Here is a 21,074-nt window from a genome sequence, read left to right on the forward strand (position 1 = left end):
AAGTGGAAGAAGTATACACTTTCTTTCCCCATCTATCCAAAGCCCTTGCCTCTATCAGGAGGGACAGGATTTTTAACAACTGAGGCCTTAACACCTTTAGGCCCCTGAGAAACAGTTTCCGGGTCTGCCCTAGGACTCTTAAAAAGATACTTATGAGCTTCAGGCACCCTATAATACCTATCCGGTTTAACTGGGGCAGGAGGCAAAGAATCAGGATTCAGGGAAGCCTCTGCAAAAACATCTTCCACCACATTCAAAACAGGAGGTATAGCTAAAGGCCTATGCTGGGGTAAAAACAAGAATTCCCTAAGCCTTTTCCTGGAATCAGAGAAATCTTGACCTTCCCATTTAAAATGCTCCCTCATGGAATGCAGAGTCTCTGAAAATGAAAAATCCTCAGGAGGGAAGCTGAAGGAGTAGAATCATCCACATCAGAATCAGAATAAGGAGGGTACTCCTGCAAGTCTTCAGCCGAAGACTCAGAAGCCTCCGAGCAATGCTCAAAACTCTCAAACTCAGGTTCCACCCTAGGCCTCTTATCAGGAGGGGGCATAGAACCCCTTATCATAGTAATCAAATCCTCTGCCATTTTAAGCATATGTTTCTTAGGCAAAGACCCTGAAGCACTAGGAGAAACCCCCACTGAAGCAAAACTCGGCCTGCCCCTCAAAGCAGCCTTGGAAACAGAAGGGGAGGCTCTGACCACCTTAGGAAGAGAGGGAAGAACAGCCACCTGAGAAGCCCCCTCAGCCTGGCCTACTTCCTGAGAGGAGACATCCTGTAACAGTAAAGTCTCTCCCTGAGACTCCAAAGAAACACCTGGCAAAACCTCCGGCTCCACTGAGCCTCTAAAGAACCGGCGTCTGGGACTGTCGGTTCTTCCACTCTAGGCTTTGCTGTTTTGTCCTTGCGCTTTTTAGCGAAGCCGGCCGGAGCCTCCGGCGGCATTTTATAACTACAACGCTTCCCAAACACTAACCTGGCACAGTCTAACCTTCTCTTAATAGTGCGTTTGTTAAATCTAGCACAAGAGCGGCATCCAACAACGTCGTGCTCAGGCCCTAAACAAGGTATACACAAAGTATGGTAATCCCTATGAGGTATCTGTTTCCCACAAGAAATACAGTTATTCACTTTTTCTGACATCCGGTTAAATACTGAGGCAAGAAAAACAAAATATTCCCCAACGGGGTACTTAGCCAACTTTGATTCGGTCTGAAACTCTGACTTCAGAAACTTTCAGAACGCCAACCTGCACTCGCAAAATTGCTTCTGCATCGGACCATGCGGCAAAAAAGACTGAGGATATGGCGTCGGTCATGCGCATTAGTACCCTGACGTATTGACGTCAGTCTAATGCGCCCTGACCGACGTCAGCCATATACTTTGGTATTCGGGCCGACTGGACAGCGGACTACCCAATAGTTAGGACTGCAGCAATGTGGAATGAAGAACATCTCCCTTTCCCTCATTTAATTGACAGGCAATTCAACATATTCCAATAGAAGTTGAGATATTTGCCACTCACCTCAAAAAAGGACTACAAACCGTTTGTTTACCACTTTGGATAACTACCATTTTCAAGATATCCCAATAAGTTAATACAAAACAAAGTTCTTTATGACTGCTTCTTTTACCATCATAGAAGACTTTTAAAAAAGAGACAAGGCCTATGACAACAAATCAGTCCAAGCAGAAGCCTTAAATAGAATTAAAGACGGTGTATGTACAAAAAAAAACAAAAAAAAAACTTATGCTAACAGATACATTTAGCCTTGAATGACACTGTGCTTCTGTGATTAGCAGGGGGCGGGGGGGACTATCACTACAATGTAAAAAAGTAACTACCTACAACTCAAAAGAGTAAGAGGATACTAGGTTGGGCATGCATAACATCAGAAAGTGATCATTGAATAATATTTACCATTAAAGTAGCATACAAATCCTGTGCGAAGATTGCCACAAGCAAAGGCAAAAGTAGTGCATGTGCTTTACTAGAAAGCTTACCTGCTGGATATATCTGTCAGTCGTTTTCCACATATAATAAAACTGGACAATACTGGCTAGAGATTTCCAAGGCAGCTGTAAAATGGACAACAAATAAAATATCAATAAGCGACGCTGTCGTATAAATAAGAAAATGTTTCCAAAGTCGCATAACAGGATCACACTACACAAAGGAGTTCCATCAAACTCTAAATTTATTTTAATTTGATGGTAAAAAGTGAACGGATGTTTACAGCTTATAACCACCAATATATACAGTGAAAACTCAGGAGCACTGCATCTTTCACTACTACTGTATCTCACACAACTGTAAACCTCAGCAAGTGAAAGGCAATAACATCAAGGGCTGGTACTAACATCTGCATCAAAAGCTAATACTACTGTTGAGCAAGTACAACTGTGCAAGAACTTAGTAGACATTTCTCTAGTAAGACCTTATTACTGGGACTTTGGCTGCAGAAGGCCCAACTAACAGTTTAGCAGCAATCCTCCCTCCAAGCAAAAAATCGCCTCTTGGGAAATCAGAATGTTGCTTACATATAGCTGACATTCACCTGCACCATATCAGAGCTTTCCTGGCCAAGCCAGCAGGACATTCGTACTACTTATTTCTGGTCAAGTTCCTAAGGATCCACACTAAACAATAATACATTTACAGTCTCTGGTCCAAGAACATGGAGGCATAGGGTTCCCCAAGTCCACCCAGACCTGAGAAGGACTGAGGACCTAAGAGAAGAGAGGGAAAAGGGTAGCTGCAAGGGATAAAGGACTTCACCCCAGCCTCAGAATGCCACAGCAAGGTAAGAATGAATGAACGAAGGATGCCCAAGAGATGGAGGGCAAAGTAATAAACATCTTCAGAGAGGCTGTGGCACGTGACCAGTGTCCCCATTTTGACAATCCTTTTAGCTGGGATGTCCATATCTTTGGAGAGTGTCCTGAACTTCTGCTTCTACATCCTCCCTAAGACAGCTGCTTGCATGTTCTGCTCTTCCAAGATACTGATGGCAGGTTTTGACCATGGGCATCTGCAACTGGACTTCTGTTCCAAGAGACTGACAATGAGTACAGGACTGGTGGGAACCCCTTGGCCTCTCTCCGAAGAGAAATCCACTACAGGCCCTATGAGGAGGGGAGTGTGCACCGGTCCCAAATACTCTTCAGAGACAACTTTGTCTCTTAGCAGAGCACTTAACTGGCGAGAACTTAAGCTATAAAATATGGACAGGTGAGCATTGACCATATCCATAACCACCAAATGAGACAGCACTTCATGTTGGGGCAAATTACAAGAACCAAGACCCAACCCTGCAACCACTCATAGGAAGCACTATGGTCTGCAAATGCTCGGTCAGTGACAATACTCTGATGAGAAGTACCAGGAGGGAGGAGTAAAAAAAAAAATTTACACCTCAAAGTCTTCCTTGGCCTGTAAGGAGCTTTTCCACCTCTTTTGTGTTGGCTGTGTTTGGAAAAGGAAAAGCTGGACAGACTGTAGAGGTCTGCTATCTTAAGAAATCATATTGGCTGGCCCATGTCTGTGCAGAGGGGAAAAAGCTCTGACTATAGCCCAGGTGACCTGGGTTCAATAAGTGGCACAGGTGCTTGATGGCACAGAACAGAGGACAGGAGTGCCCATCTAGGTAGGTGGGGCATTCTCTCTGACACACCACTGTGCTAGCAAGGCAAGAAGTTGTTTGTGATATGTGTGGGGGGAGCAGGACTTTGGCTGAGCTTCATGTAGAAATGTGTCTGAGACACCATGGAAAGCACTGCATGCCAACAAATGGGCATACAACAGAAGTGTACAGGTGGTGGGGTAATTAGGCAGAACACACTTCCTAGCAGCTGTGGGATACTACCCCCAGACTCCTTGATACCCTCAGTGGCCACTAACATGGGTTAGGACTAGCCCAGGATGAAGGGTGGATTGAACAGTTAAGTAAATTAATCCCTGACAGCACTGAAATTCGTCCCCAAGTTCCCAATCCCCTCACTGACTCTGAATGTGTGTTGGGTATACCCTGGGGAAGGGGCGAAGAAGGGTCCAGTAGACTATGTGGATGAAAAGTCCTACAAGCAGCTGACGGTCAGCTGTGGGGAGTCTAACAGACTGAAAAGTATAATCTTCAAGGGCTGGTAGAGTATTTCTTCCACAAAAGGGGTGTTTGGAAGGTGGACTTTCTGAAGTACTCCTTAAGAGAAGAGAGCTAGAGCCCAGCCACCGAGCTCAAGAATATGCCTGAGCATGAATCCCTAACTAAAGCATCACCACAATCAACACTGCAGCAGACAATAAGCAAGTCCACTCAACAAGTGCCTGGACCACCAAAGATGACTGAAATATGGAAAGATAAGAGGAAAAGTTATGGGCTTTTAGCCCCTAAGTAGCACAGGTCTGGGGAACTTGTCACTACATATGCAGTGGTGTGCCCCTCTCATCTGTCCTGCACTCTGGATGCCTCTCCATCAGCTGCTCCTGTCTCACCACCAAGGTCCACTCAAACTTGGGCATATCCTTTGCAGCATCTTCCCATGTATCCTCCCCCGCCAGGAAATTGAGAAGGCATTGGATCTCATCATTCCTCTGTTACCGGCTCCTCCAACAGCACCTAGGCTGCTAAATCCAATCCAAGTTATCTGGCTCACAGTCTGGCCTTCATCCCTTTATGCCAGAAAGCAGACTAAGTGCAACTAAAATGTGTGCGATTTCACACCTTCAGCAGAGAAGCATAGGAGAAAAACATGGTAACTAGAAAACAGGAAAGGAACCAATTGTGGACCCGCCAAGAAGGGTCTTCAATTCTGTATTTTAGGATGTGACCACCAGAATCAACAAAGCTCACTTTACCATATAAGCACATTACAGTGCGACTACAACAAAATGGCCAGCAGGAATGCATTTACGACTTTAGAAATGTTTTAAGCGGTTAATCAATATGTCGAAGATCAGAATAATTTTCTGAGCCATATATCAAAAAAAACCTCAAAATTCAAAATATAGAACAAGTTATAATGTTGAATAAGCTGAACGAATTCAGCTGACTGGACTCTGTTTTCGAAAACATAACATGATGTTCGGTATAGCAGTTCACTTTATGTGACCTCCTATAACTAACATCACATTTTTGCATGCACCGCCCCCCAACCCCTAAACTACATATTCTAACTCCAAGATTGCACTACAGTGAGGAAAGGGATGAATTTCCCTAACTGCACTATACCACGATCTCTGTACAATTCTTCAAGTTTATATTAGCAAATGCACACTGCATCCACCAATATAAACTATCGAACATTGAGATGTTCACCCAGATGAAAATTCGAACATCTGTAGTTCGAAGTTTTCATATGGGTACATCTCAACTCGAAATTTTAATAAACCTTTTTAAGCTACAACAGCATACAAATACATTGTTAGGTTCAGCTTTTTATGCAATACAAGCAACAAAAAGGTAAGGTATTCCACTCTGCAGATGTGTATCTACAAATAACTTAAGTAACATTCATTCATAACCATAGTAACCAGTCACATATATGGCTAATCTTGTGTATAAAACACTATCTGCTTAATAAACACAGCCTCTGTTTTCAGGTTCATGTACAGCACTCCTTGTTAGAACCATATGCAAAACCAATGAAAGTTAATACTTACCATTATGATAAACCTGTGTTGTCTACATCTTTCCTTCCTCGGTGGTTGGTTATTTGATCAGACTTTTGATCCAAAGCTCAGATTCTTCCCCTTACCCATACATAGTCACCTCCTGCCCCTGAAGTTACCTCAGACAGTCTGCCCAAAAACTATCTAATGGACGAAAGACCCTCTTCACATAGAACAAAATCAATGGATTTAGTATGTTAGCTCATTCCCTACTCTGGTGCTTGAACAGAAGTCGAGGAAGGAGAGATGCAGACAACACAGATATGTTAAGTACATGACTTTCACATCTGATGTTGTCTCTTCTGTCCGTTCCTCAACAACTGGAACAGAGTTCCCAGCTACTAAAACTCTTGGAAAGTGTGATGGGAGGATATTCCAGGGGGTGGCTGAACCAAAAGCAGCTCCCATCTCTCGAGTGCAAGTCCCATTCACACTGAAAAATGAAGGTATGGACACTGGACCAAGTGACTGCAGCATAAACAAAGGGAAACTCAAAAAGAAAGCAGCAGAAGTAGCCACCGATCTAGACAAGTGAGCCTTGAGAAGTCTGGATAAGGTTAGCCTGTTCACTTCTTATATATACAAAATACAGTCCGATAACCATCTACAAAGACTTGCTTTATAAACTCCTTGTCCCAATTTGGCTGTGGAAGAGGAAACAGCTGGCCAGGACTTTAATTTCTTAGTAAAATTAAGGTAAAAATTAAGTTGCTAAGGCACATCCAAAAAAGTGCAGCATGTCTCTCATTTGTTGGTAAAATTTGGAAAGAAAACCAGCAGATTGCCAGAATGATTGAAGTTTCTGTAGCTACCTTTGGAATAAAGGAATGATTAAGTTTGCAGGGTCATTAAATCCTTATGAAAAAAAGATAAGGAGGTTTGAAAGAAAGGGCGTGCAACACTGATATTCTCTGAAGTAGTTGGCACTAAGAAAAACAATATTTTCCAAGCTACAAATTTATGGCCCAACTTAGCTGCAGGTTAAAAAAAAAGAGGTCTAGTCAAAGCCTGTAAAAGAATGGTGATATTCCAAGAGGGAGAAGGGTCCCTAATAGGAGGTCTGAAAAAAGATACTCCTGAGGAATACTATGGATAGTTTAATGGAAAAGACAGACTGACTTTCCCAAATATGAAAACCATTCCTCACTCTGGTATTACAGAAAAACTCACCAGCCTGAACATAAACCCCTACGTCACAAGATGGGTTGCCAACTGGCTTACAAGACAGAACTCGCACGGTAAGAATAGCAGGCTCCATGTCTGACTCTAAACCAGTCAAAAGTGGTGTCCCGCAAGGCTCAGTTCTGGGACCCCTACTATTCGGCATATATTTCTCAGAAGAACAGGCAAACACAGGAGGACTATGGCTAACCAAGTTTGCCGATGACTGCAAACTGGGAGCCATAATTGACTTTCCGGCTGACATGGCCATCCTCCAAAAAGGCCTTACTCAGACACCTGGTGCCAGTGTCATGGCCTCAAGCTAAATGCTAAAAAATGCATAGACATCCCCTTTGGGAAAAACAAAACACCCACAAATTACCACATAGGACGCAGCCCCCTTAATACAGAAGAGGTAATAAGAGATCTGGGGACCCAGGTAGATAGTAATCTCTCCTTTGACAATCATATTGCCAAAGTAGTTTGGAAATCCTTCTATGTGGCCCATCTAATTACTAAGGGGGTTCGCATCTAGAAATAGAGAGGTTATAGTGCCCCTCTACTTGTCACTCATCAGACCCATCATATACACATATGTACAATGCCCCAATTGGATGTACCTCACAAGACACTTCCAACAGCTTGAAAGACCACAAAAGCACCTCACCAAGAGGATTACTGGCCTCAAACATATGTCCTATGCAGCCCGAATGAAAAAACTCAGGCTGTACTCAGTGGCATATCGCTTACTCAGAGGTGTTCTCTGCCTGACTTACAAAGCCATGTCCAACTCAGAATTGATGGACATGCTCCACCTAAAGAAATCCAAGTCACTGCGAGCCACGCACTCTAGTGAGCTAAACCTCGGCACAACAATAAATAGAACATGCTGGAGGGATAGATTCCTGTCACAGAGACTCCCCATGCTTTGGAACAAAATTCCTAACTACATTAGGCAGAGCCCCTCACTGACACTCTTCAAGAGAAGCCTCGACGAGTGGATGGGTAAAAAAGTACACCCTTGGGATCACTTCATTGGCTCTGCTTGACAGAGGCTCAGTTAATCAATGGGGCGGCGAAAGCTGACACACTCTGGCTAGGCTTATAAATGCCCTCGGGCAGATAGCCTAGTACCTACCTATGAAATGGCTGCTAGCTGATCTTTAATAGTACAGTAGCTGGCCCCATCATGAAAAAAGAAAGCCAGAAAACCTAAAATAGCTACAAGAGAAGCCAAAAACGTGTCTAAATTTTTATTAGAAGCCCAAATAGAAAAGCTTCTTTACTTGCTACTTACTGTAAAACTTTCTGGTAGAAGGTCTCTGTACAGAATGAAAATCACCTGGAAGGACAGGCTGGACTGTCCATCCATCACTGGTAGTAGAAAAAAAAACAAGCAAACAACCTAAGGACTTGAATGTCCAGGTGAAGCAATATGGATGTGTGAGAGCAGATCTGTATTGGGATTTAGTACCAAAGGCAGGACAGGAGGGGAACCACACCAGTCAGGTCATAATGGGGCAAATCTTCCTCCCCAAGGCTTTCTGCAGGAATTTTGGAATGAAAGGAATAGGGGGAGAGGCATACAGGAACCCAGAGGGTCAAACATATGTCAGGGCATCCCTCGGTAACTCCCCCTCCTGGGGCTCTACAAGACAGGCTGGACTGTCCATCCATCACTGGTAGTAGAAAAAACAAGCAGACAACCTAAGGACTTGAATGTCCAAGTGAAGCAATATGGATGTGTGAGAGAAGATCTGGATTGGGATTAGTACCCAAGCCAGGACAGGAGGGGAACCACACCAGTCGGATCATAATGGGGCAAAAAGAATGACTATGATCTTCTTCCACAAGGTTTTCTGCAGGAATTTTGGAATGAAAGAAATAGGGGGAGAGGCATACAGGAGCCCAGAAGGTCAAACATGTGTCAGGGCATCCCTCGATAACTCCCCCTCCTGGGGTTCTACAGCAAAGTAGCTGCTGCACTTCATGTTGTTAGGGGAAGCAAAGAGATCATAACATGGTCACCACCCCAGTGGCAGAAAATCTTCTCTGCTACCATTAGATTGACAGACCACTCATGAGGTAGAACCGACCTACTCAACCTCCCCACTGGATTTCCCCAGGATGTGCGATGCTACCAGAAAGCAGTAGGAAGACATGACCACTGTCAAATTATCAGCCTCTCAACTTAACTGATACAAAGGTGTCCCCCCCCTTGCTAGATGATGTACCAGACTACCAACATGTCTGTCTAAATGGAATGGATATCACCCCCACAGTGTAGGTATGGTATATTTGAATATTTCTTTGCCTGCAAAATGCAAAGACTGGAGCTAGGCACTTTATGAATACACTAGGCGCAGTAGAGAAGCCAAAGGCCAGTGCGGAGAACTGATAACGCATGTAGCCTGCTTTTGAAGCATAGGTATCTTCTGCAAGATTCCCTGATTGGGATGTGCATGTATGCTTCCTTTAAATCGAGTGTTGCCAACCAGGCATCTTTGCGTAGCAAAGGAAGCAACTGGTGAAGAGTTAGCATCTTGAATTTTGGAATCACCAAAAAAGGTGTTTAAAGTAGACAGGTCCAGGATAGGATGCCATGAATGGCCTTTTCTGGGTACCAGGAAAAGTCTTAAGTAGAAACCTTGTCCCTTTTCCTCTTTTGGTACAGTCTGAATAGCCTTTATACTTGAGAGAGTACTTACTTTTGAGCCTCTGCCCACTGATTTGGGGGAAGGTCTGGCCAACCGTTTGGGGTTGGTAATGTGTCGAAGTGAAATCGGTATCCTTGGAAAACTATATTTAAAACCCATTTGTCCTGGGTAAAGAGTTCCCAGTTTTTTGCATGTAGAGCAATCTTTCCCCCCAAAGGGGCAGTCAGCTGAGAAGTGTTTGGAAGTCAAAGTTAAGTCATTGAGACAGTTTACCATGGGGGGGAGTTTTACTACTCCCAGATTTGGAAGTGGGGGCCACCCACTGCTTAGTCCTGTGTGTACCCTGGGACTGAAGCCTGGGTTTGGACTGAAGGCCTGGAGGAGGCAGGTAAAGACCAATTCTTAGAGGGCCAATGCCTACTAAATATCTTGGAGGTTTCACTTGTAAATCTTTAACAGTTTACATAGATTTAGCTTTATCCTCCATCTTTTTGAGAACTTCATCTGCCTTGTTGTCAAACAGGCGGTCCTGATTTAAGGGAGCATCCAGTAATTTAGCTTTAACATTATCTGGGAAGGATTGCTCCTTAAGCCAAGCATGCCTTCTAAGTACAGACCCAGTGACAGCAGCCCTGCAAGATGCCTCTAGTGAATCAAAACCAGATTGCAAAGAATGTTTTCCAACCTGTTCAGCAGAATGCATTAAATCCTGTAAATCCTTATTTTCAGCACAATCAGGAATCAACATAATTTTCTGTTTAAGCAATCCAATAATATAATGCTGATACTTTAACATATGAAACTGGCAGTTTAAGGCCCTAATGGCCAAGGTTGCAGAAGTGTATACCTTTTTACCCCATCTATCCAGCGCCCTGGAGTCTCTATCAGAGGGGGTAGGATTTGTGGCAGTAGTAGCTTTAATGCCCTTGGGTCCCTATGAAATGGTCTCGGGATCCGCAGTAGGATTTTTGAAAAGAAACTTGTGAGAGTCAGAAACCCTGCAATATCTATCAGGTTTTCTGGGAGCAGAAGTAGAGAGTCAGGGGCCAAGCTAGACTCCGAAAACTCATCAACAAAGTCTAGGAAAGGTGGTATGGCTAAAGGCCTGTACTCAGGCAAGAGTAAGAAATCCCTAAGCCTCTTTTTAGAATCAGAGAAATCCTGACTTTCTCAATGAAAATGCTCCCTAAGAGTATGCAAGGTTTCACCAAAAGAGAAATCATCTGTGGGGGGGGGGGGGGGGTGAAGAGGGAATAGAGTCCTCAGCATCAGAATCCTCATAAGTAGATAAGGGTAAATCCTGGTCATCAGAGGAAACAGAAATTTCAGAATCCTGGTCAGAAGTATCATAAGAGGGGGAAGGTTGGCTTCCCTTGATTAATCAGCCATTCTTATCTGGTTTTTAGGCATAGAGGCGTGACCATGCAGTCTGGGCATCTGTTTTCTTGGCATGGTTCGAGTTTTAGGGACTGAAGAAGATGGCATCGGTTTAATATGCAAGTCAGTAGGCCTGAATACACCCTCAGAAGCCAGTGTCTGCGCAGCGGTTCCGGACCCATCCAAGGTAGAGACATCCGCAAATTCCACAGTTGAAGCATACCAGACTCCAAATGGGTCTCAGTAGAGGCAAGCAAATCTGAAGTAGCATGTATCAAGGGCTGCAAAAGCATCTCACCGAGTACCGCCAGACTGGCGACTGGCTTAGGAGAAGCGTCGTTGGCAGCTTTGAACCCAGGCGGCCTCTATCTTTACCTTTGCATTTTTTCGGAATGTCAGTAGTCTGATGGCTTACCGAAGACATATCTGGATAATTGAACCGAGCACCAAAATATTTAGAAGCGAAAAATATACAGATGACGGATAGTTTGTTGTTTAAATAAGGCACAAAACTGACAGCGAGGTATGTCGTGGTCAGGGCCTAGGCAAGGAATATAGTACGAATTAAAATCTTTGAGGTATTAGCTTTCCACAAGAAATGCAATTATTTACTATTACTGACATCGGTTTAGAGCAAGAAAAAGTTTCCCCAATGGGGTACTTAGCTTTAAGTTGAAAATTTCGGTTCTGAAACTCAAAAACAAAAATTTCAGGAGTCGGCCGACTGGCACTTGCGAACTGCTTCTGCTTCGGGCACTGCACGCCAAGAAAGACTGATGTAATGGCATCGGCTGCATGTTTTATACCCCCTGACTAGCTGACGTCATGGAAGAGAGAGCAACCGACACAGGACCCAAGACTTTGTTAATCAGGCCGACTGAGGGCTACTGCAAGCAGATAACCCAAATGTGATGACTGCAACAGTGAAACAGGAAGAACATCTAATAGTGCATGTAGCCTGCTCTGAAGCGTAGGTATCTGCTGCAAGATTCCCTTATTGGGATGTGCAGGTAGGCTTCCTTTAAATCAAATGTTGCCAACAAGGAATTTTTGCCTAGCAGCTGATGAAGAGTTAGCATTTTGAATTTTGGGATTACCAAAAAGGTGTTTAGGATAGACAGGTCCAGGACAGGACACCAGGGATTGTCTTTTCTGGGTACCAGGAAAACTGAAACCTTGCCCCCATTCTTCTTCTGGGACAGTTTGAATAGCCCTGATGCTTAGAAGAGAGAGATCTTGCTTTTAAGCCTCTGCCCAATGATCTGGGGATAGGTCTGGCCAATCTTTTGGGGTTGATAAGTGGAAGTGGAACCTGTATCCTTGGGAAACTACATTTAAAAAGTACAGTTGTGTACACTTACCGTAAATGTAGATGTATGAGTGTATTCACTGTTACAGTCATTACATTTGAGTAATCTGCTGGCAAGTTGCCCTCAGTCGGCCTGAATAACAAAGTCTTGGGTCCTGCGTCGGCTGCTGTCTCCTCTTCCATGACGGCAGGTCGCCAGGGGTATAAAACATGCAGCCGATGCCATTTTATTCAGTTTTTCTTGCCCCAGATGTCAGGTGCCCCCCAAATGGGGATCAAAAATATATATATAAACTGTAAATATATAAATGTACATTTAGTAACAAACTTTACCTTCAACTAAAAGCAAATACATCACAAAAGTTTTTGAGTATAGTGAAGGAAAGAAAGGTATAGAATGGGGGATGGCAAGTGGGTAACCCGGACTACAACAGTGAATACACTCGAACATCTACATTTATGGTAAGTGTACACAAATGTACTATACTCTTCATGTTTCACTGTTGCAGTCATTACATTTGGGTAGAATCCCAAAGCTATGGATGGGAGGATGGAACTTAACAGCATTAGGAGCGGCTATAAGGCCCTACAGGACTGCAGTGGCAAAGCCTGCCCTGGATTTAGAGAAGAGAGGTAAATGATAATGTTTTGTGAAAGTACAAACAGAGCTCCAAGTAGCAGCTTCTAGAATGTCTTTGGTTGGGACCCCTCTGAGAGAAGCTGCTGAAGTAGAGGCAGCCCTGATAGAATGTGATTTGATCCCCTTGGGCACAGGTTTACCATGGTGCAAACAGCAGAAACGAATGCAGTGGCTTACCCATTTAGAAATAGTCTGCTTTGATATAGCCTTCCCCTCTGATCCTGCAGCAAATGTTACCAAGTAGTTGCTCAGACTTTCTTAGAGATTTGGACCTGTTTAAGTAGAATCTTAGTTGGCTGTGTTCATCCAATGAATGCAAAATCCGCTCCCCCCTTGATCTGCGGATTTGGGTAAAATGTAGGCAGGTGAATGGTCTGGTTAAGAGCCACACTGGATACCACCTTAGGCATAAAAGAAGGATTGGTCCTGAGGGCCACCCTGTCCGGGTAAAATATAATGAAAGGCTCCACTACCATGAGAGCCTGTAGTTCTGAAACCCTTCTTGCTGAAGTGACTGCCAAAAGAAAAGCTGTTTTCCAAGACAGAAATTTTATATCTGCAGTAGCTGCTGGTTCAAAAGGAGGCAGGGTGAGTTTTTCCAGCACAAAATTGAGGTCCCATGCAGGAGTTGGTGCTCTCCTGAGACGCCTTACATTTTTGGCCCCTCTAAGATACTGTTTAAGCAGTGGATGAGGAAAGAGGGGAGGCTCTGTGTTGTCATGAGCCAAAATGGCAGAGGCATGGACTTTAGCTGAAGAAAAAGATAGGCCCTTGTCAAGCATCTCAGTTAAGTAATGTAAAATCCGAGAAATATTGGGCTTTGCTGCATCTATTCCTTGTGCTTGGTTCCAAGCACAGAATCTCTTCCATTTATAAGCATAAGATTTTCTAGTACTAGGCCATCTGGCTTCTAAAATTACATCCATCACAGATTTACTGAGAGGTGTGGTTTGAATAATTAGTTGATTAGCCATGCTGCAAGATTCAGAGTTTGTAGCGGAGTGTGCAAAATTTGATAGTTCTGCTGAGACAGCAGATGAGGTATTTGAGGCAAGTACCAAGGAGGGAGTTGAGACATATTCCTTAGAATTGGGTGTCAGTGCTGGCAAGTCCAGTCCAGAGCAATTAAGACAATTTTTGGTTTTTCCTGTCTGACATTTAAAAAGACCTTGGAGAGAAGAGGCAGAAGAGGAAAGGCATAGACGGATAGTTTTTTTCCAATTGAAGGATAGGGCATCCACTTTCCATGCTCGTCTGTGATAAGTTCTTGTGCAGAATTTGTCCAGTTGATAATTTTGGGTGGAGGCAAACAGCCTCCCCCATTTCTGTGTTACCATGCTGAAGATTTGTGGATCCAGTTTCCTCTCGTGCGGGTGCATAAGGTTTCTGCTTAGCTCGTCTGCCAGAGTATTTTGCTTTCCTGGCAGGAAATGAGCTTGAAGATGTACTTGATAAGTCAAGGCTGTGTTCCACAATGCCATGGCTAGTCTGCAAAGGGGGTAGGAATGTGTACCCCCCCTGCTTGTTTATGTAGCACATAACCGTGATGTTGTCCGGCTTTATCAGTAGTTGTCCTGGATGAAGCAAGTCCTTGAAGGCTGTCAGGGCATGCTGAACAGCTAACATCTCTTTCTGGTTGATATGCAGATGCATTTGTTTTGGGCTCCATATGCCATGAATGCATCTCCCTGTCAGGTGGGCCCCCAAGGCATAGTCTGATGCGTCTGTAGTTAGGGTTTGGGTGGCAGGGGGTAGAATGACCGTCCCTTGTTTTGGTGACATGTCTCTGCCCACGAAAGAAACTCTTGTTGTAGGCAGGGAGTGAGAGGAATCATTGTTTCCAGACTGTGACAATGCTGACTCCATAAACTTTTTAGGTACCATTGAAGTTTCCTCACATGCAGTCTTGCATATGGAATTAGTAGAATGCAGGATGCCATGAACCCCAAAGCCTGCAGAATTTGTCTTGCAGATAATTGGGTTTTTGTTGCCATCTGTTTGAAATATATAGTCAGTTGCCTTTGTCTGGCGTAAAGTAAGCCATATGGGCAGTTGTATTCAAGCTTGCACCCAGGAATGTAATTTTTTGAGAGGGTACCAGTTGTGATTTCTTTTCATTTATTGTATACCCTAGGCATGTTAGAAGCCTTTTTACAAACACCAGATGTTGAAGAATGTCCTTGTTCTCTGCTTGAATGAGAGAATCGTCCAGGTAAGGATAAATTTGTATGCTTCTTTGTCTGCAAAATGCAATTACTGGTGCCAGACACTTTGTAAAGACCCTGGGCAGTGCAGAGAATTGGTAATGCATAAAACCTGCCTTGAAGTGGAGGTATCTTCTGCATGATTCCCTTATTCGGATATGCAGGTATGCCTCTTTTTAAGTCTGAAGTCACTAATCAAGTGTTTCTGCCCAACATAGGCAGTAGCTGTTGTAAAGTCAGCATTTTGAACTTTGGGATGTCCAAGAACATGTTCAAAATCGATAAGTCCAGTATTGGACGGCAGGCATTGTCTTTTCTGGGTACCAGGAACAGTTGAATAAAAATCTTGTCCTTTTTTTGTTCTGGTACTGGTTGAATAGCCCCCATATCCATGAGGGACGTAACTTGTTAGAGCCTCTGCCCATTGATTTTGTGGCCGATCTGGCCAACCGTTTGGAATTGGCAAAGTATGGAAATGAAATCTGTACACCTAGGATACTATGTTTAATACCCACTTGTCCTGGGTAATTAACTGCCAATTTTGAGCATGAAGTGCTAATTTCCCCCCCAAGGGGGCTACCAGAAGATAAGTGCTTGGTAATGGCAGTGAGAAGTAATTGAGACTGCGTACTGTAGGGTTGTCCTTTGTTCCCTCCAGATTTGGAGCCACCCCATTGCTTTAACCTGTAAGAACCCTGTGATTGGTATCTAGAGCCTTTTGAGCACCTGTATTTGCCTTGAGAGGCTCTGTTGGACACAGGGAAAGGACCAATTTTTAGTAAGCCAGTGCCTACTGAATCTGGGTGGCTGCACTTGTAAGAAATCTTTTACAGTTTGCATAGATTTAGCTTTGATTCCATTTCCTTTACAACCTCTTCTGCCTTACTACCAAACAGAGTATTATGCTGTATAGGGGCATCCAACAATTTAGCTTTAACATGATCAGGCAGACTTTGCTCCTTGAGCCAGGCATGCTTTCTAATCACAGATCCAGTAACTGTGGTCCTGCAAGAGGCCTCCAAAGAATCAAAACCACATTGCAAAGTATGCTTTCCCACCTGTTCTGCTGCATGCAATAATTCCTGTAATTCTTTATTTTTCACACAATCAGAAATCAACATCATTTTCTGATTCAATAAGCCCATAACATGCTGTTGATATTTAAGCATATGAAACTGGCAGTTTAAGGCACTAATTGCCAAGGTTGCAGACGTATAAACCTTTCTCCGTCTATCCAGCACCCAGGAGTCTCTATCAGAGGGTGTAGGATTTTTGGCTGTAGAGGCCTTTACTCCTTTGGGACCCTGTGAGATAGTTTCAGGATCAGCAGCAGGGTTTTTGAAGAGAAATTTGTGGGAGTCAGGAACCCTGAAATATGTCTGGCTTACTAGGAGCCGGAGGTAGGGAATCAGGAGCCATGCTTGATTCTGAACACACATCATCAACAATGTCTAAAAACAGGAAGTATAGCCAAAGGCCTATGCTGAGGAAGGAGGAGGAAATCCCTAAACCTCTTTTTTGATTCAGAGAAATCCTGACTCTCCCAATGAAAGTGTTCCCTTAAAGTATGCAGAGTTTCTCCAAATGAATAATCCTCAGGAGGAGATGCAGATGGGATGGATTCTTCTGCATCTGAATCCTCACAGGGTGGTATAGAAAATTCCTGATCAGAAGTAATAGAAACCTGATCTGAAGATTCATAATCAGTGTCTTGCCTAGGCCTCTTAGCGGGGGTGGGTGGGAACCCCTGATCAAGGTAATTAAGTCCTCATCTATTTTGAAGCAAAAATATACAGACGCTTAATAGTGCATTGGATAAATCTAGCACAAAACCGACAGCAAGGCACATTATGATCTGGGCTTATGCAAGGAATACAGTCCAACTGAAAATCCTTATAAGGTATTTGCTTCCCACAAGTAATGTAATTAACTTTTACTGAAATCGGTAAGGAGCAAGAAATAAAAAAAGTTTCCCCAACAGGGTACTTAGTTTTAGTTGAAGACTTCGATTCTGAAACTCGAATGCGAAAATTTCAGGAGTCGGCCGACCGGCACTTGCGAACTGCTTCTGCTTTGGGCATCGCACGGCAAGAAAGACTTGAATAAAATGGCGTCGGCTGCATGTTTTATACCCTCGACGACCTGACGTCATGGAAGAGGAGACAGCAACCGACGCAGGACCCAAAACATTGATATTCAGGCCGACTGAGGGCAACCTGCCAGCAGATTACCCCAACGTAATGACTACAACAGTGAAACACGAAGAACATGAGGAAAGTCATTGAGACTGCTTACTGTAGGGTTGTGCTTTGTTTCCTCCAGATTTGGAGGTGGAGGCACCCCATTGCTTTGACTTGTTGGAACCCTGTGATTGACATCTAGAGCCTTTTGAGCACCTGGGCTTGTTCTGAGTGACTCTGTTGGACACAGGAAAGGACCAATTTTTAGTAGGCCAGTGCCTACTGAACCTGGGTGGCTGCACTTGCAAGAAATCTTTTACAGTTTGCATAAATTTAGCTTTGCCTTCCATTTTCTTTAAAACCTCTTCTGCCTTATTACCAAACGGAGTATCATGCTACAAAGGGACATCCAACAATTTAGCTTTAACATAAGGCAGATTTTGCTCCTTGAGCCAGGCATGCCTTCTAATCACAGATCCAGTAATGGCGGCCCTACAAGAGGCCTCCAAGGAATCAAAACCACATTGCAAAGTATACTTTCCAACCTGTTCTGCTGAATGCAATAAATCCTGTAACTCTATTTTCCACACAATCAGAAATCAACATCATTTTCTGTTTCAGTAAGCTCATAACATGCTGTTGATATTTAAGCATATGAAACTGGCAGTTGAAAGCCCTGATTGCCAAGGTTGCAGATGTATAAACCTTCTTACCCCATCTATCCAGCGCCCTGGAATCTCTATCCGAAGGGGTAGCATTTTTGGCTGAAGAAGCCTTAATTAACACCCTTGGGAACCTGAGAAATAGTCTCTGGATCAGCAGCAGGATTTTTGAAAAGAAATTTGTGGGAGTTAGGAACCCTGTAATATCTGTCTGGCTTACTAGGAGCCGGAAGCAGGGAATCAGGAGCCATGCTTGATTCCAAGAGCACATCATCAACAACATCTAATACAGAAAGTATTGCCAAAGGCCTATGCTGAGAAAGAAGGAAATCCCTAAGCCTCTTTTTTGATTCAGAGAAGTCCTGACTCTCCCAGTGAAAATGTTCCCTTAAAGCATGCAAAGTCTCTCCAAAAGAGTAATCCTCAGGAGGAGATGCAGATGGGATGGATTCCTCTGCATCAGAATCCTCATAGGGTGGAATAGAAAATTCCTGATAAGAAGAGGAATCAGAAGAAATGGAAACCTGATCTGAAGATTCATAATCAGTGCTTTGCCTAGGCCTCTAAGCAGGCCTGAAGCCTGGATGTTCTGCTGGTTCTGGGTTTGGACTGAGAAGGCCTGGAAGAGGCAGGAAAGGACCAATTCTTAGACGGACAATGCCTACTAAATCTGGGAGGCTGTACTTGCAGGAAATCTTTAACAGTTTGTACAGATTTAGCTTTTTCCTCCATCTTTAAGTACTACTTCTGCTCTGTTGCCGAACAGGTAGTCTTGGTTTAAGGGATCATCCAGTAATTTAGCTTTAACATGATCTGGCAAAGATTGCTCCTTAAGCCAAGCATACCTTCTAAGTACAGACCCAGTGACAGCAGCCCTGCAAGATGCCTCTAATGAATCAAAACCACATTGCAAAGTATGTTTTCCAGCTTGTTAAGCAGAATGCATTAAATCCTGTAATTCTTTATTTTCAGCACAGTCAGGAATCATTTTCTGTTAAAGCAATCCAATAATATGCTGCTGAGACTAACATATGAAACTGGCAGTTTAAGGCCCTAATGGCCAAAGTTGCAGAAGTGTATACCTTCTTACCCAATCTATCCATGGCCCTGGAGTCTCTATCAGAGGGGGTAGGAGTTTTGGCAGTAGTAGCCTTAATGCCCTTGGGTCCCTGTGAAATGGTCTCAGGATCCGCAGTAGGATTTTTAAAAAGGAACTTGAGAGAGTCACGTACCCTGTAATACCTATCAGGTCTTCTGGGAGCAGGAGGTAAAGTGTCAGGGGCCAGGCTAGACTCCAAGAAGGCATCGTCTACAATGTCCAGTAAGGGAGGGATAGCCAAAGGCCTGTGTTGAGGCAGGAGTAAGAATTCCCTAAGCCTCTTTTTGGAGTCAGAGTAATCCTGGCTTTCCCAGCGGAAATGCTCCCTAAGAGTTTGCAAGTTTTCACCAAAAGAGAAATCCTCTGGAGGGGAAGCAGAGGGAATGGAGTCCTCTGCATCAGAATCCTCACAGGTAGACAAGGGCAAATCCTGGTCATCAGAGAAAACAGAAATTTCAGAATCCTGATCAGAAGAATCAGAAGGAACATCAGTCTTAGGGCTCAGAGGGAGAAGGGTGTCTTCCCCTGATTAGAGTAATAAGGTCTTCAGCCATTCTTATCATTTGTTTTTTTAGGTACAGGACCCTGACCATGCGGGTCTGGACATTGGTTTTCTAGGCATGGATCAAATTTTAGACCTTAAAAGAAGATGGCGTTGGTTTAATATGCAAGTCAGTAGGCCTGAATACACCATCAGAAGCCGGTGGCTGCACAGCGGCTCCGGACTCATCCAAGGTAGAGACATATGCAGGTTCCACAGTTGAAGAAGCATCTCACGGCATACCGGACTCTGAATGGGTCTCAGTAGAGGCCTGCGAATCTGAAGTAGTAAGCATCAGGGGCGGCCTAAAAAACAAATAAGAATGGCTGAAGACCTTACTACTCTAATCAGGGGAAGACACACTTCTCCCTCTAAGAGTCCTAGGACTGATTTTCCTTCTGATTCTTCTGATCAGACCAGCAAAGTGGCACAGCAGAAGCATGCTGGACACATAATCCAGAGGTCGATGGATCGAACCATCCTCCGCTATGGAAAGAGTAGAAAGTTTTGGGGTTGGGAGGAAGGCCTAATGGTTAAGGTGTTGGCCTTACAAACACAAGGTGCAGGGTTTGAGTCTCACAAGGGATAATTGGCTAGGCTTACAATGTCTCACAAGGGCAATTAGCCTAGTACTAACCTATGAACGCGCCTCACTGAGTACTTGCGAAGTGGAGACTAGTTTAGGAGAAGCGTTGTCAGCAGCTTTGGACCTATGCAGTCTGTGTCTGTCTATCTTTGCATTTTTCCGGAATGTCAGTAGCTTACCAAAGCCATTTCTGGATAATTGAACAGAGTACCAAAATATTTAGATGCGAAAATGAACAGACGAAGAATAGTATGAGGTTTGAATAAGGCACAAAAACAGACAGCGAGGTATGTCGTGCTCTGGGCCTAAGCAAGGAATGCAGTACGAATTAAAATCTTTATGAGGCATTTGCATTCCACAAGAAATGCAATTGTTAACTTTTACTGATATCTGTTTAGAGCAAGAAAAAGGATCCCCAATGGGGTACTTAACTTAGTTGAAGACTTTGGATCTGAAACTCTAAAATGAAAATTTCAGAAGTCGGCTGACCATCACTTGCGAACTGCTTCTGCTTCGGGCACCGCACAGCAAGAAAGACTGATGTAATGGCGTCAGCTGCATGCTTTATACCCCTGACTACCTGACGTCATGGAAGATGAGACAGCAACCGATGCAGGACCCAAGATTTTGATGATCAGGCTGACTGTGGGCTACCTGCAAGCAGATAACCCAAATGTGATGACTGCAACAGTGAAACACAAAGAACATATCTATTGTCTGAACCTGGAGAAACGTGGACTTGAAGTTCACTAAGATGCCTAGTTGGTTGCAAAGTTGGAACACAGAGTCCCTCACACAGAAGATTCTAGGTGGGTAAAGTGATGCACAAGTCATTGTTGCAGATGTGTCAGGAGAGAACGTTTGAGATTTTCAGAACCACAGCTTCTTCCCTCCCTTCTGGTTGCGTGGCCTAATGGTTAAGGTGCTTGCCTTGCAAATACAAGGTGCAGGGTTTGAGTCTCACAAGGGATAACTGTCTACGCTTAA

General features: G+C 43.9%; 1 protein-coding gene across 1 annotated transcript in view; it reads right to left on the reverse strand.

The window, feature by feature from the left end:
- The window catches only part of MTA2 (metastasis associated 1 family member 2), a 1,757,597-nt gene that overhangs the window by 887,530 nt on the left and 848,993 nt on the right, over positions 1-21,074 (reverse strand). Inside the window, exon 11 of the mRNA XM_044075372.1 lies at positions 2,008-2,082. Within this exon, the coding sequence (XP_043931307.1) occupies positions 2,008-2,082 (75 nt within the window). The remainder of the gene's footprint in view (positions 1-2,007; positions 2,083-21,074) is intronic.

This window comes from Protopterus annectens, chromosome 6.part1 (genome assembly GCF_019279795.1).
Source record: "Protopterus annectens isolate FY-2018-M chromosome 6.part1, PAN1.0, whole genome shotgun sequence".
NCBI classification, from domain to species: domain Eukaryota; kingdom Metazoa; phylum Chordata; order Ceratodontiformes; family Protopteridae; genus Protopterus; species Protopterus annectens.